The sequence below is a fragment of the Equus asinus genome, chromosome 22 (assembly GCF_041296235.1).
Source record: "Equus asinus isolate D_3611 breed Donkey chromosome 22, EquAss-T2T_v2, whole genome shotgun sequence".
NCBI lineage: Eukaryota > Metazoa > Chordata > Mammalia > Perissodactyla > Equidae > Equus > Equus asinus.
In genome coordinates, this window is record NC_091811.1 from 46,817,311 (window position 1) to 46,833,725 (window position 16,415).

Below are 16,415 nucleotides of genomic sequence, written 5' to 3' on the forward strand. Positions count from 1 at the left end.
GACCAACTTTGTTCATTCTCTCTGTTGTAGGTTTCCATCTTTTTTCTTACTACTTGTTTAACTAAATTCTATTTTTAAAAATTTTTCTTATTTCTGGGGCCAGCCCGGTGGCACAGCAGTTAAGTTCGCACATTCCACTTCGGCAGCCTGGGGTTTGCCAGTTCAGATCCCAGGTGCAGACCTACACACAGCTTGTCAAGCCATGCTGTAGCAGGCATCACACATATAAAGTGGAGGAAGATGGGCACAAATGTTAGCTCAGGGCCAATCTTCCTCAGAAAAAAGAGGAGGATTGGTAGCAGATGTTAGCTCAGGGCTAAGCTTCATAAAAAAAAAAATTATTATTTCTATCTTTTTTGGGCTTATTTTGCTATTCTCTAATTTCTTGAGAAGGATTCTTAGCTCATTAATTTTTAGCATTCTTTTCTAATGTGTTAAAAGTTGAATCATGGTTTTAAGTGTATTTCACAATGTTTTCATTATTATCCAGTTCAAAATATTTTCTCTGTCCCACTGAGATTTCTGTTTTGACTCACAATTTCTGTTGTTTGGACATGTATCTCCTGGTTTCCAAAGATGTAGAGATTGTCAAGATATCTCTTCATTATTGATTTACAGTTTAGTTACATTGTGGTCAAAGAATATCCTCTGTATGAGTCAATCCTTTAAAAATTTTTGAGAGTTGCTTTACGGCCTTTGTTTTGGTCAGTATTTCTAAATGTTCTCTGTTGTGTATTCTGTAGTTGTGGGGTGAGTTATTCTATGTATATCCATTAAAGTTTGTTAATTCTCTTATTCAAATCCTTTATGTCCTTCCTAATTTTTTGTCTGCTTTCATTGGTTAGTGAGAAAAATATATTGATATCTCACATTTTCTGTGTGAATTTGTCTGTTTTTTTCTTACCATTTTGTCAATTTGTTTATTTATTTATTTTTGGAGGAAGATTAGCCCTGAGCTAACATCTGCTGCCAATCCTCCTCTCTTTGCTGAGGAAGACTGGCCCTGAGCTAACATCCATGACCATCTTCCTCTACTTTCTATGTGGGATGCCTACCACAGCATGGCTTGCCAAGTGGTGCCATGTCCACACCCAGGATCTGAACCAGCGAACCCTGGGCCGCCAAAGCGGAACGTGCGAACTTAACCGCTGCGCCACTGGGCCGGCCCCCATTGCCAATTTATTTTAATTTCTATATTTTGAGAGCACATTATATTTTCCTGATGAGTAGAAACTTGTGTCATTAGCAAAGTTTCCTCTTAATCTATAATATGTTTCGCCTTTAACAATTGATATTATGGCTACACCAAATTTCTTTTTCTTATTGTTTGCATTTTATCTTTTTGTTAGCCTTTTTCTACTAATTTATATTCAACTTTTATGTAACCTTAGTTTTAGATGTACTTTTTATAAACAGCATATAATTGAATTTTGACTTTGCATGTCTGAAAAAAATCTTTATTCTATCCTTATGCTTTTTCTCTGATTTCTACATTGTCTGTTTCCTCTGAGTGCCTCATTTTCTTTGGTTTTGAGCTTTTTTGTTGTTGTTGTTAGAGGTTTTCCTCAAATATATGGTGATATCTTAAGTCTATTCATTTTTAAGAGTAGGCAATAAAAAGATGCCTGAAAAGTCTCTGTGCATAGACAGGCTTGTGACGGTAAGACTTGGGTGGAGGGGCGTTGTGCTTGATGGGCGTTTGGTTATTTCTCTGGGGGACCCTCAATTGTAATAACCCTTTTGGGGAGGGCAGGGCTGATCATTTTTCTTAGAAATGAAACTTCTATCTTCAACCCAGACAAATAGCATTGTGAGTAATGGAACTCAGTTTAATATAAAAAATCTTCTATTTTCACAGCTTTTATTTTCACTAAAGTATCTAACTCTCGGCTTGACTTTCTCCAGATAGCAGACCTCCCTCTAGCTGGGTAGGGTGATACTCATTTCCTGGTCTTATTGGCTGGAGGAGGGTACCTGGTGGTCTAATTGCTCATCATGTGGGATTTCCAGCTCCTGTTTTCGGTTCCATCCTTCCTCTCTCTCACCTTCAGAAATACTGAGCCTCCCATCCCAGGTATTGTTGCGGTTCAGAGGCAGAATCTAGCTCCCTCCTTAAAACACACCCCAGAAGGATTTAATACTGCAGAGAAAGCTGAAACCATACTCATCACCCTTCCTCAATCTGCTTTCCAAAAATTTTATTAAAATTTCTCATTGTCTTTCATCTCTTCTCCTCTGCAGGTTTATTCTTTTATTCCTATACTGTCGTTTCAGTAGATTTTGGGAGGGGAAACATCTTTTCTCACTCCACTAAGTTTACTTGTAATCCTGCCTCTATAGTGCTGTTATACATGGCACCAAAGAGCCTGGAAAATAACCTCTGAGGCGTTATTGAAGCAAGGATCTCTGGTTCAAGGACAACGGGCAAGTGTTGAAATGGAAGGAATTATGACTAAATCTCGACGTATTTTATTCCTGGCCCCATGGATTCACACCTGAATCCAAAGGTAGAAGGCCGTTATTTAAGAGCAAGTAAAAGTTAAAGTTAGGCATTTCTCCATAATCTCTGCGGATATTTGAGGCTGTAAGCCTTCAGCAGCACTGTTGCTATTGGCATGCGCTGGCACAAGCACAGTGTGGTAATGTGGGTGTATAGGTGACTGATCTCAGAATTGGTGAAGGTCACAGAGGTTACAATAATAGAGTTTGTGATGATGTCGTCTTTGCCCTTGGCACAGAGAGCAGTGCCCTTGGGCCTCGGCACACACACTGACAACGTGAGTAGCTGTAGCAGGGACTTGGTGGACATCAGGAGAAGAGAGGGTATCTTTGGAACCATCTTTGACATCAGTGCCAACTGGACTTCATTACAGCGCGTGAGAGAAGAAGAAAATAGCATTGTGGTAGCTAGAAGTTCTAGTTATAACAGCACACAATAAAACACTCTGAAAGCTCATTGAATGAAGTTGATGGGCCTGAAATGCTCACAAGGTGGGCGGAAATGTGGCTTTATTTCCTTTTTTTCTTGCTGTAGACTCCTGTGGTGTAGCTTGTGAAGTATGCATTGCAAAAAACAGAGCATGAAATTCTTTATTGTTAAATCAAATGAAGCTATATAATTAGTAACATTGCAGAGCAAATTTATGGAGCAATAAGAAGGATCTCACTTCTAATTTGAAGGGTATTTGATAATAGTTAGGCATTGTTAGGCTAAAGCGATGCCCCAGGGGTTTGGCTCTGTACATGCAAGGTCCAAGTCCAGAGATGGCTGAGGGTGAAAGGTGTGTGCTATTTAGCGTCCCAGTAGCATTTAACACCTGGAAAGTGTTTGAGTCCTATATCAGCTACCCCAAGTTACTCATATCATTGGCAAACTCAATTCTAGGGCTTCCCTCCCAAGCTTCTGTGAAACTCTCTGGCTCTCGAGTCTACCCTAAGTGATGTCTGCTTAATCTGATCTTTTTGTTACCTTCTGACGTTTTGGAGCAGGCCTATAAAAGTCTTTGATCTGTCAGAAATGCAGCCTCCTCTCTCTCTAAGTTACACTTTATCTATGTCTGTTTTGTCTTTTATCAACACTTTGTATTTCAAAACCAGGCTCCCTTTAGACTAGCAAGCTAAGAGATATAACCTCTTTATCTTGCTTTTTATCTATTAAATGCATAGATATTCCCCCACTATTGTCACTCATTTGACACACTCTCATCGTGTGCCCTACATCTGAGAAATGGAGACACATTGTAATAGATTGGCTTTAACTAGAATATGTAAGCATATTTTTTAGCTGAGGAGGGAAATGCTATTCCAAACTTTAGCACACTTACAAAATTGGTATATGTAAATAGTACATTAAGATGTAAGCAAAAGTCTCCCCATTGTCCTGAGCAGTGTCATACAGAGTGGGTACAATACATTTATCCTGGTTCTTACTAGGAGTAATCTGAAAACCACCCTCAGTCTATCAGCCAAACTAGTGACTCGTTTCTTGTAGCCAGTTTAATAGCATTCCTTTCTAAAAAGAATTAAAGGATTGTTAAAACTGTACAGATGAACCACATTTTTAGGCTCTAAAATTTTTCCTTGGTGAATGATTACAACTCTTGTCATTGCAACTAACAGAAGCTCAGTCAAATTAGCTTAAGAGCAAAGATGGGGGGCAGTAATTATTAGAAATTACCAGTAATTAACCCATGGAATCCAAAATGCAGGAATGCAGGTCTCCAAAGGCATTGGAATTAGACTCCCACACCACCAATCTTTCTTTCCTATCTTTCTTCTCTCCTTGGCGTGAGTCAGCCTGCCTTGATCCTCTCTCTGTCTCTGTCTCTGTCTCTCTGCCCCCTCTCAATCTCTCTCTCTCTCTCTCTCTCACCTTCTCTCTTGCTGCAGACTTGGTTCCCCAGTTCACAGGGAATTGAATGTGATCACCAATAATCACTGGGTTGTTTTTCATCCAACCTCCTGGAAAGAGATTTCCTTCTTTCTCTCTTTGAGTCTTGGTTCTAAATTACCAGAAAAGGAAAAAATAGGCTCACAGCAGGGTTGGTTATTATTGTATGCCTGTGTCCATAAGCTTACTCCATAAGCTTCACCCTCACAATGGGGAAGGGTGATATAGGAGGGAGGAAATGACTAGACAAGAGATGCTGAGTGATAATCCAGTAAGCGACAACTAACTCGGGGTGCTATTTCCTTTCCCTTGGAAACTTAAGAGTTTACAAGTGTCAGGCCCATGCTCTAGCATATAGTGAGACATCAGTAATTATTTGTTTAATGAGTAAATGAATATTACATAAAATAGATGCTTATCTAATATAAATTCACATGCTGCAAGAAAGGTTCGTGGATCCAAAAATAAACCCCTTCCCCCTTCTCATCTCTGGAGTCCAAAATTTCTCCATCAAGACTAGGGAATAAATGATTGGGAAATAGCGTTGGGTAGCCATGGGGAAGGGAATAAGAGGTGATTGAATTTGTATCCAAAACGTGGAGAAGGATGAGGAGAAGGAGGAGAAGGGGAAGGAGGGGGAAGAGGAAAGAAGGAATAATTATCACATTATCATGAAGCAATTATGCTTTGAATTGGAAAGTTTTGTAGAAAGTCTCATTTTTCATGTTTATTTTATTACACACAGTGAAAAAAATTATAGTTTCTGTCAAAAATTAATTATTGTATTTATGTCCCAGTGTTTTCATGTCATTATTTCTCATCTATTTTGACCTTTTAATACCCGTAAACACTTACCTTCACTGACACACACCCATTAAAATCGAACTTGCTTTTTGTCCTCCTTTGAGCCGCAGCACAATCTTAGCAGATCTATAAGTTATTTTATGCCTTTCCAATTAGTTGGGAAGACAGCATCATTATGCAGGATAAATTAATTAATGTCATTCTGGCTCAGCTGGCAATTCACTTTGACAATTCAGATATATTTTATCCAGATAGTTATAAACACATTGAATGTTATTTAACACTAAAATGTGGTTAAATTAGATATGAAATTAATTTTAGGTAATTTGTGACTCTGGATTCCCTTGGGGATTTATTGAGGTTCTCTTAGCAACAAGCTCAGGATTTTAAAATGTTGCCCTTTCTGTTATTTTCCAAAGACTTTAGTAAAGATACATGAAGTGTCTTGGTTGTGTTTATTAAATTTGTTAGAAGTAGAAGACAGGCCCATTTTGAGCATTCAGGTAGATTTTGTATTCTTGAAGTGTTTGAAGTTGAGGAAAAAGAAAATTCTATTAAGAAAGAAATTTGGGGTACAACCACAAAAATTCTGTAGCTTTAAAATTAGTTTTGAGGCTATATTATTTTGTAACCTTGTAAACTTCTAAATTTTTACTTTAGAGGACAAGCAACAAATGTAGTTTGGCAGTATCCATTTGAAGGGCAGTGAAATAAATTTTCTTTCTTTTTTCACATGGGTAAAAAAATGTATTTTACTATATAGCTCTTGTATTGTTTGTGCCAGAAAATTGGTGCACAACGTTATGTACTGATACATAGTCTCATGTAAAAGGATTCTTTTAAAACATTAAGATTCAGTAAATACCATGCAGAGACTTTACAATATTTTAGTTTTTTTAATTAGTAATCAACTAACTTATATTCAAATTAAATAAATTTACAGCACGTGATTGCAGAAAGTCAAGGATGTGTTCTTCGTTTGGGTTCGATTATGTTCTGGCCTCTAGCTTTTTATTCCAGAGAGGTAATAAAAATGATGCGATGATATGCTATTCTGACTTTGTTAGAACATCATAATTACATGGTCAAAACTTATCTTTGATGTTTTCTTTTATCTTATATTGCAAATCTGTGTTTTTATCTTTTATCCTTTTATCCTCTTCCTAGTTTGGCCCCAGGGTCAGATCATCTAAGTAATCTTCTTACATTAGTCAATTGACTACTTAATTCATTTAAATATTTATTGCATTCTTAAGTCATAGTATACACTGGGCAGAGAATTTCACCTGCCTAGTCAAAGGAAATATGTTCTTTACCCTTGGTGAACTAAGTCTGGCAGGAGAGGGAGGCAATGTGAGAAAAATCATTAGAATACTTTGGGAAATTTATTTAACATAGAACTATATGCAAAGTGTTACAGTAATGCCCGGGAAGGGACTACTTTTAGGGGTAATGGCAGGAGATTTCTCAGTGGACAGGTTGAGTTAATAATCTCAGGCCAGAAAGAAGGGGATGGCATTCCAGACAAAGAGAGCATTGCATACAAGGATGCTAAGATGCATCATAGAGTGGTGGAATGTTTGGTGAGATTGATTTCATGATGGGGAGGAGAGGCTGAAAAAAAGAGATTGTAAGCTGAAAGGAGATGAGTCTAAAAAAGGAGATGGCTTGCAGAGAGTGGAGGGTCTTCTTATCTGTGTTTTATTCTGTGACAATGGGAACCACTATATTATTTTAGAAAATGGGAGCCAGTAGGCCAAAGGTTTACCATTTTTTCATGCCTATTATGAAATAGTCATGCTAGAAGCTTACATATTTTATTTCATGTAATTCTCATGAAACTCTTGTGAAGGGAAGATATTTTTATCCCCAGTCTACAGATAAGGGAATGGATGATTACCGATTTGTCCCAGGTCATAGAGTTGGGAGGTGGTTTGCAAAGCCAGTACTTTCTGGTTCCAGGACTCCTGCTCCTCTACTATATCATATTACTTCCCCAAAAGTCACTATAGTGGCAATAAAGAGTCTATAATAAGAGGAAGTCTGTCCCAGGGAAATAAGAGGCTGTTGGTTTAATTCATATTAGAGATGATTATGAACAGAATACATTGGTAGCAGTGATGACAGAAAAACAGCGTAGATTTGAGAGCTTTTCAGAAGTAACCTTAGTGATTAATCAAATGTTGAGAGTAAAGGAGACAGAGAAACTGATATTATACTAAGGTTTCTGCATCCAATACAAATGCATTTCACTGTGAATAGGCTAAAGCCAGGCAAGGAATGAAAGGAAGAGTTGTTTGTGGTGGATTTGTTCGTGGTCAGGGTGGGTTTGTTCAATGAAAAGTCCATCTACAGTCTTCTTATATATGTCTCCCTTATAAGAATTAGAGGGGATGAATGGCTAAAGTTGGGAAATTTGAGTTGGTATTTTATCTGTGAGCACTGTTGAATCCAGATGCAATTTGAATCATTCTGGGCTACTTCTAATGATTGTCTGCAGTATTTTTGACATTTCAAAGGACCTTGCTCCATAGCTTCATACCTAGGTCTTGCATGGAAGAAATGTATTGAGCTCCATCAAAGTCTTTTAATAGTCAAGGACTAGGAGTTTTGAGCAAAAATACTAAAATGTGGTTATTTGGATAACAGTGGACTAAGTGACTGGATTAAAGGCTGTTAGTCATTTCATTATAAACATAAAAAGATTGAGAAAATGTTAATATGATAAATCTAGGTTTAATTTTTGGTGTTTCACAGTGACAAATTTTCACCTCGATGTTGTAAGAATACTTAAGAGTTTTTGCTTTAGTTTCACTGTGTTTAATGCAGGTCTGTACTCATGTAAGTCAACTCCTTATCCATGATTTACTTGTATATGAAACCCCCAATCTTGTTTATGTTGCCCAGACATGCCTGGGAGAGGCAGCTGTGACACTATGAATCCAGCTGACCACAGATGGATCTTCAGTGAAGCATGGATCCATATTGGTTTGATGATCTATGTTTACTGCCTCCTGTTAAACTTTCAGAGACTCAACTCCTAAATCACCTGGCATTGACTGCATCCACTTGTATATAAGTAATAGACTGAAGTGAACGGGAATTTTTGTTGCTACTCATGAAGACTCTCACCTGTAAGACCAATTTATTATAGTTTTATTGACTATTTAGCCTATGTTAGAATCTGTTTGGTTTAGGGCCATTTAGCACATAGGTTTCACTAGGTATGATAATCTTGGTAGCTTATGTTTTCTTGCTGTTATGATAATTATGAAACTTTCCAAAATCCTGTTTATTGAAGTTTCCACACATTTGTTATGGATTTGACACCAAAGCTTGAAATCTCCAGAAAAAATTAAAACCGAAGTTATGGCCTGAAAAGAAATTCATTTAAAGACTTTGAAGAAAATATCAATGATCAATATTTACCTCGAAGGCTGGTAGAACTGCAGGACTTTCTAGATCTATGCATAGTGGAAATAACCAGCTAAAGCGCAAAACAAAACAAACAAATTATGTATGAATAGTTAAAATAATTAGCTAAAACTCTAAACAAAAATAAAACTTTAATAGTGCCTCCTAGCAAATAAAATTTAATTCTGAATCACTCACTCCCCAAAACTGTTCAGTATAAAGCTTCACAGCTTTACTTTTTTAGAGTCCAATGTGAGATTGCAGCTGGCTAAAATTGCTGATAAAAATGTATGCACATTCCTTCCTTTGCAACCGGAGCAGGAAATATTGTTAAATGTTAATGGACATGCAAATCAATGAGCTAGTAGTTGAAAAGTTTTATAACAGATCTGCCTATTTGTCATTCTTCTTTATATTTGTCCAAAGCAACAACTACTAACTTTTACATATCACTCTTCACTTTTAAATATGTTAATTATTTTGTAAACTATCTTTGCTATCTCATTTGCATTGTTATCATAACATCCAGTACTTACCATGTGCCTATAGCCACAGAGGAGGGACATTTCCTTATTTTGTGCAGATATATCATTCTAGATGTGTGCAGGACAGCTATCTTGCAGCCAAAGAGATACTAATGTAGTTGGAGTAATAAAGTGAACACACAAAACAATTTAAAAACATATTTAATGTCTTCCTCTGTGGAAAAGTTCTTCGTGATTCAGTCTCATTTTATTCCTGTTTCTTGGGTTTAACATACATAGGTCTACCCATGCCATACAGAAATAAATAAAAATAATTTGGGTTACTTCATTCATTCATACATCAAGCAAATGTTTGTTCATCACTTACTCTATACAGGCTGTGCTCTGGGTGCTGGGGAATTGACAGTGAAAAGAATAGCCAAAATAACTCCCTGTCCTCTGGAACGTATTATCTAGTTTTAAATATTGTATTCTCTCTTCATTTTCAGTGATATGGTCCTGTTTCTTGACATCCTAGTAATTTTTGAATGAATGATGAATGTTATGTATAAAAATGTGTAGAGTATTTAGATAATATTTTATTCTTCTGGAGAAGGTTCACTCTTTCCTCTGTTAGGTGGAAAAAGTAGGAGCTGATCACCTTCATCCAGTCTTAGAATGGACTGGGTAAAGACTGATTTACAGTCTCATCAAGGACTCATCCATCTCTGGTTTTGTCCAGCCCTCCATAGCTCAGTGTATTCTCTTGGGCCATTCCCTCTGGCAGGTCATGAACTATAATAGTCTCCTCAGTATGATAAAGTTGCCAACCTCTGTTATGCTTTTCAGAGACTTTCTGCTTAGCCTCTTAGCCTCTTCCCTGAACAAGTTTGTAATGTGGCAAATGTCTTGAACGGAAAACCAGCTGTGTATCATGCTCTCTTCTGGACCCCTCCTTTCTCACAAGGGTCTTGGCTCCTTAAGTTTCTAATGTTGTCTCTCCAACCCACTGAGACAGCCATCTGCCCAGGCAAAGCCCAGATTGTTACCCTCTTGCCTTGCATGTGGAATCAGCAAATGTCCCTTGAGAAAAATATAGCTAACCTTTCCACAGTTCTCTCCAATCTGGCATCTTGGTTTTTCTAGTCCTCAGTGCTTCATCAGCTCTCAGATACCTTTAAACAGATCTTGGGGGTAATTTTTGTATTTTATTTAGATTTGTTTTAGTTATTCTTGGCTGGATCATTGATCTATTGCAAGCTTATCCATCTGATCCCTATGTTTAGGCGCTGAAATAAAAAACCGATGCCTTCTCTTGTATACCTCTATACAACCACAAGAAATGTACCTTGAAATTTCCCCCCCAACCCAATGTATTCTAGAACTAATTGGCAAAGTGGACAGGTAGGGATGTGGCATTGAGCACATTCTTCAAAATAGGTGTCATTGAAAGAGCTGGACAACTACCAGAGCTAATACTCTATAGTACACTGAGTTCACTGCCCAAGAACTGTTCAACAATAGTGGAGACACGCCAAGCTGTCCGAGTTACCTTGGGGGCTTCCAGTAGAGTCTGCTTAGATTGGTCAACTCAATGAGGGTCCAAGATTTGGTGGTAGTTCTGGGGAGCTGCAGCTTCTGGGTGCTACTCTTGACTTCTTGTTATGAATTATCCTCAGAGGAAATAAGTCTTGATCTTCATTGCCTACTAAAACACTGGGGAACAGAGTGGATATTCCTTGTGTTTTTTATATCTCCACTCACACTTGTACGAAGAAGGTATGGTATGGTGGTTATGTGCCTAGATTCTGGAATCAATCAAATTTAGCTTCAAATCTTGTTCATTTACTAGATGCTTGACCTTGAGAATGTTGCAAAAATTCTCTAAAGCCTCAGTTCAACCTCTGGAAAACAGAAATAATAATACATTTTGTTGTACTGATATGAAAGTTGATGGAGACACTGTATTTAAAGGGCTAATAACAATCTCTGGTGCATTGTAAGCATGCAATTTATGGTAGCTACAAATTTTGGGGCTGTGATGGAAACCTGTGGAATTAGAGACCCAGAATTTTGAGGTAAGACCTTAAGATATTTATATAGACTCTCAAAGGTAGGTAAATGAAGTGTGTGGAACAAGAGTTGTTTTAAGAGTTTATAACTTTGCTTTTGTTTTTAAATAAAACTAAATATCTGTTTATTTTATGGATAAGAAAACTGTCTGGAATAACTCCAGAAAAAAAATTAACTGAATTGGAGATGTTTTACTTCTCGTGACTTCAAAAAGTGCTTCTTCATAGTTTAAGTAGATAAATAACAAACATACTGTCCTCTACTATATGTTGTTTTAAAGTTAATCTAAGAAGAATCAAGTTTAATTAATACTATAAACTGTACAAGTATTATCATGTTTAAGAAAAGGAACAAAATCTAAAGTAAAAAAGAAAGATCTCAGTGAAAAAAAAAGAATTAAAAAGACGAGAAAGAGAAAGAGAAATTTGATTTCTAACTACCATTCATTACTTATGTGGCATTGATTGGTCAAGTTAAGTGATCTCCTTGTGTCCCAGCTTTCTCAGAGAAGTTGCGAAATGGGAAAATAATGCTTAGGATTTTTTTGAATATCAAATGAGAAAATGGAAATGAAAATTCTTAAACAATAAGCATGGCCTTGTTACTTGTGTTTAGTGAAATTAAATCTTCTGGTTATTGTGTTTAAATAATAATTTAAACCACATATGTTTGAATCAAATTTTCCATTGCTTCATCTCGTGGAAATTTTCTCAAATCAACATTATTCTGAACATTATTCAGGTATGATATTATATCTAAGCTTAGTCCCTTTCAATAGTTCTGACTTGACAGAACTAAAGGAAAGTGAGCTCTTCTCTTCCCTTTCAAGTTACTCTAATTCAGGAATTGTTTTTGCTCTCCTCATACTTGAGTGAGCATGAAATGATGCCTTTGCTGAGTATTTCTGTTTGATTTTCCAAAAGCTGTTGTCAGTCTTACAGCTCAAAAATGAAATGCACATCGTAATTGGTATAGCCACAATCAGTCTTCAAATCTAATTGGAACTGACCCAGACACCCTCAGAGCTCTTCCTAGCCTTTCAGATTTGTAAGCATATGAGATGAGACAAAAGCAAGAAAGCTTGTTGAAAGGGGGAGAAGTCCCTTTGCGGGTTGCTGAATCAGAAAGCTTTGACTATATGGCTCTCTGAGTCTGGGCAATGTCTTGTGTCTTTGTTTCCACAGAGCATATATCATTACAGACTATATGGGCATCCGAAATGAAAGTTTCATGAAATTAGCTGCGGTAGGGACCTGGATGGGGGACTTTGTCACAGCTTGGATGGTAAGAAATTTTAACTTCACCCATTTCAGATATCAGATGGAAGACTTATTCATAATGTTGGATAGACACCGCTTTTGATGGTTTAGCGCAAAATAGTACCTCTCTTTCGAGTGAAACAAATTCATGAGCATAGATAAATCCAGAGATTATATACAGTATCTGTTTACATCAGGAAAAAATACATTTATAATATTAATGATGACTGTCCACTGGGATATATTCATTTATAAAATACATATATATCTATATATGTGTATGTACATATGGATGTATGGACATACAAACATATACACATTCATAAAATTAATGGAATGTTTTCTTCATGTGTAGTCTTCAGGTAAGGAATGTTGTCTGGCGTGTCTCAGAAGACCATCTGAAACATTCTTTAAAGGCTTTTAATATAGTCTTCTACATTTGAACCTACTAACTTAATGGTAACTAAGAAAGTTGTCTGTTTTAATCTCTTTTGTTCATTATTAGTCTTTTTTATTATAAGCCTGCAATAAGTATACAAACCGTATTTCATGCTGAGCTCATCTGTCAAGACAGTAACTTCTGGTTTTTACCATTGGGTTAATTAAATGCAGTCTGTAGCTAAAAGGCTCTAGGTCCTATAGGTTTATAAGAGAATCTCAGAGTGCAGAGTATAACTCTCATACAAATGGAACCTTTTAACCTTCGCTGACACCTTTCAGAAGTGCAGTTAATCCTCATTAGCTTTATTCATCCATTCACTTGAAAAGGAGACCTACCAAAGGAAAGATGATGCTCGACCTAAACAAGGCTTGGCAGGGACAGGCCCCTACACGTGTGCCCTGGAGACCACAGGTATATTGCCACAACAGTTACTGCCATTTCTATTGATAGCTTGGCTTCTTACCTAGAACAGGTGTCTTCAAGGAGCATGAAGCAATAATATCTTAACTGCTACTACTGTGATTATCCTGCGAGGGTATCAAGTAGCCATAAAAGAGTTTGTATAGCCTGTTTTGGAGCCTCCTCCCACCTCCGTTCAATTTTAGAATGTTAATAGCACAAATTATCAGATGCATCCCATTCCATTAATTTTAAAATTTGAAAATTACATTTGAAAAGTGATTTATTTTATTTATAATCACTGGAAATAGCCATTAGAATAAGCCAGACATTGAGTCCAGGCTGCCTCATGTCAAAAGTTTCTATTTCCATTGGGAAATCTATTTAGAAGGAACTATATGAAATTTAAACACGTCATTTCCCTGAAATTTGAGGTGATACCTTTTGAAAAATTTCTACATTAATTATGGATTGTGATTTTTCACTCCATTTTATGGTGAATCTGCTTAATAAAATGGAAAAGAAGTGGATTAAGTTCAGAAATTTGGATTCTCCAATCTTGCCCCTATGGTTTGACTTTCCACAAATAATAGACAATCCTGTGAGCCTCAGTTTGCGCATTTCTTAAAAGAGATTAATAGTTCCTACCGGTGTTGCAGGTTTTCTGTTAAAGATTTAATGTGTGGCCCCATAACAGGACATAAAATGCTGCAGTGTGTGCTAGACACAAGTGCTTTATTGTTGTTGTTCATGTTTTTGGACCCTCATCCTCTTGGCTAGGCCCAGTCCTTTGAAATGATGGAAGGGCAGGTCAGTCTTCCTAGAATTCCTAACCCTTTTATGGAGCCCCAGGAGCATGAACATCCCACCTTATCTGAAGCTGGGGTCCAGAGCGTCTGGAGTTTCCTTGCAATTGCCAATGCTAGAATAGACTAAGAGTATATGGTACCTTGCTTCTTGACTTCTATCAAACACTGACCTTGATAAAAGTCAGGGGAGAAGCGACAGACCAACAAGACCTAGGAGCGTACTCTGGAGTTTGCAGGCTCAAGTCAGCCATTTGATACATAAATCATTTTCTTTCCCATGATGACATCATTATTTGTGATCCTCTTCCATCCAACTCCTTCCCAGACTTTCCCTCAAGATAGTATTTCCTGGGCCATATATAGCTCTGCCCCTATTTACTGGTTTCATAGTTTCTCCGAAATTTACTACTGTAATGCCTTCTATTTTTACTAGCTAACCTGGTAACTTTTTGCCTTTTCCTATACCATAGATTAATTCTCCAGTCAGTACTGCCAGCACCACAGAAATACAACTGGATTGAGAGTCAAGAAAACTATGTTACAGGTTTAACCTAGCAATATCTTAAGTCACTTAACCTTCTGGGGCCTCTGTTCTTTTCCTGTCTGTATATTGGGGGAGAAACTAAAGTCCCTTTCCCTTGTGTTATATGAAATATTGACCTTTCCCCATCAGACACTGGGCTAGAAATGGCAAAAGAAACACAGTACTCTCCTGATTTGAAAGTACAGTCACACACGGTGGATTCCCAGAGCACATCATTTCTATTCCCATTTCTATTCACTGACTAGGCGGTAAGTTTCCATATAAATATTTATATGTCTACATATGTGTGCATTGATAACATTTTAAAAAGTAATCGTTTTCCTCATGAGAGGAGCCTAAGGTAGCTTTGACCTTCTTTTGTCTATAGAATTCTCATCAGGAAGTGAATATCAATGGTAAAGGTGACTATCATGGAAAAGCAAGTGACTATTTACATTTCCAATAGAAGTGTGCCATTTAATGTATTTCTGAAATGGAGGATTTTTCTGTTATGGAAATAATTCAGAACTTTTCCGTGGTTTTAAAAGGCACACTAGGACTGATGTGATCCACAGGCAAGGCTGATATCAGCCCATCTGACAAATATCTTTGATTCTTACCCTACTGAACATCCAGCTCTACCGGGTTCAGTTTCCTAAGCAGTCCTGACTTTTCCTGGATCTGTGGTGTGCCTTGTGCAGAATACAAAAAAATGTATAAGTCAGGGTTGAAGTTACTAATTTTTTTGTCAAATAGATTTTTAAAAAAATTAATATAAAAGATATACATAAAGTGACAAATGATATAATTCAGCATTGAGCTGGCCCTTTATGTTGATAGGAGCAGAGAGGCGCTGTCTTGGAGACATGCACAAAACAGAAATGCTGGGTGACTCATGCGACATCATTGCCATGTGGCCACATGTTTGTCCACGCTCTGTGCCATAAAGCAAGGAGCTGAGGGGGGTCTGCCAGTCCCACAGCACATTGCCCAGTTTTACCATCCCCTCTTTGGGAAACAAAGGTCCCAGCCTCTGCTCGCTTCTAAGGTGGCAGGGGATTCTGAGGACATCGTGATGGCATTTGCTTGCCTCTCCTTTAATACCAGGGGGAAAAATCTCTTCCTGTCTGTCTATACCTAACCATCCCCTTTCCCCAGCCCTACTTCCTCCTGCTCTAGTAGCTTTCACTTACTGGTAAATGTATATGGTAAATGGTATATGGCTCAGGATAGTGATAGGGGCATCAGACAGGTTGGCGGTTCATGTCTGGGTGGGTGGGGGTGGGGGGGGCAACAGGGAATGATGCAAATGGAGTAACGTTGAGCCATGATCTAAAGAAGACAATTCTAATGGTAAACACTAAAGTCGCCCTAAAGCATCGTCATCACAAAACCATATACTATGTGTTTAACTCCCAATAGTCACAGGACCTTGGTTGGCCTTGACATATTTTTCCTAGAATTGTCTGTGGGTGTGTGCATATATGTGCCATTACTAGCAAAGCTTCTACCGTGAAGCACTGTCACACACACATAAAACAATTTAGTAGTTGTTTGCCAGTTGACTTTACCTTTATTTCAGGTTTTTATAGTGACCATATGTTTTTAAAACTGTGTGTGATTTTAACAGATTTTTTTTTTTTCTTCTTGGCACTGGGTGTTCCATTAGAGCCAGACAAGCTTAGTCAATACCTTTATGTGGAAATACTTTTGGACTGATAAAATGTAACCTTTCTAGTCAGATTAAAACAAGAAATAAAATTTTAAAATTTGCTTAGTTATTTCTCTCTATTGAAATTCTAGTAAGAATATAATTTTAGGAAAAAATGTTTTTAAAA

The 16,415-nt window shown here is 37.3% G+C and overlaps 1 protein-coding gene across 8 annotated transcripts in view; it reads left to right on the forward strand.

The window, feature by feature from the left end:
* TMEM117 (transmembrane protein 117) overlaps positions 1-16,415 on the forward strand; it is a 423,429-nt gene that overhangs the window by 211,719 nt on the left and 195,295 nt on the right. For 7 of the 8 annotated variants that reach the window (XR_011496811.1, XM_014836290.3, XM_070494077.1 and 4 more), the window contains one exon: positions 12,330-12,429. The exons of the other annotated variant lie outside the window; for it this stretch is intronic. Coding sequence is in view for 6 of the 7 variants with exons in the window: in XM_014836290.3 (XP_014691776.1) it covers positions 12,330-12,429 (100 nt within the window). In the remaining variant the exon portion in view is untranslated. The remainder of the gene's footprint in view (positions 1-12,329; positions 12,430-16,415) is intronic. 8 annotated transcript variants of the gene reach the window in all.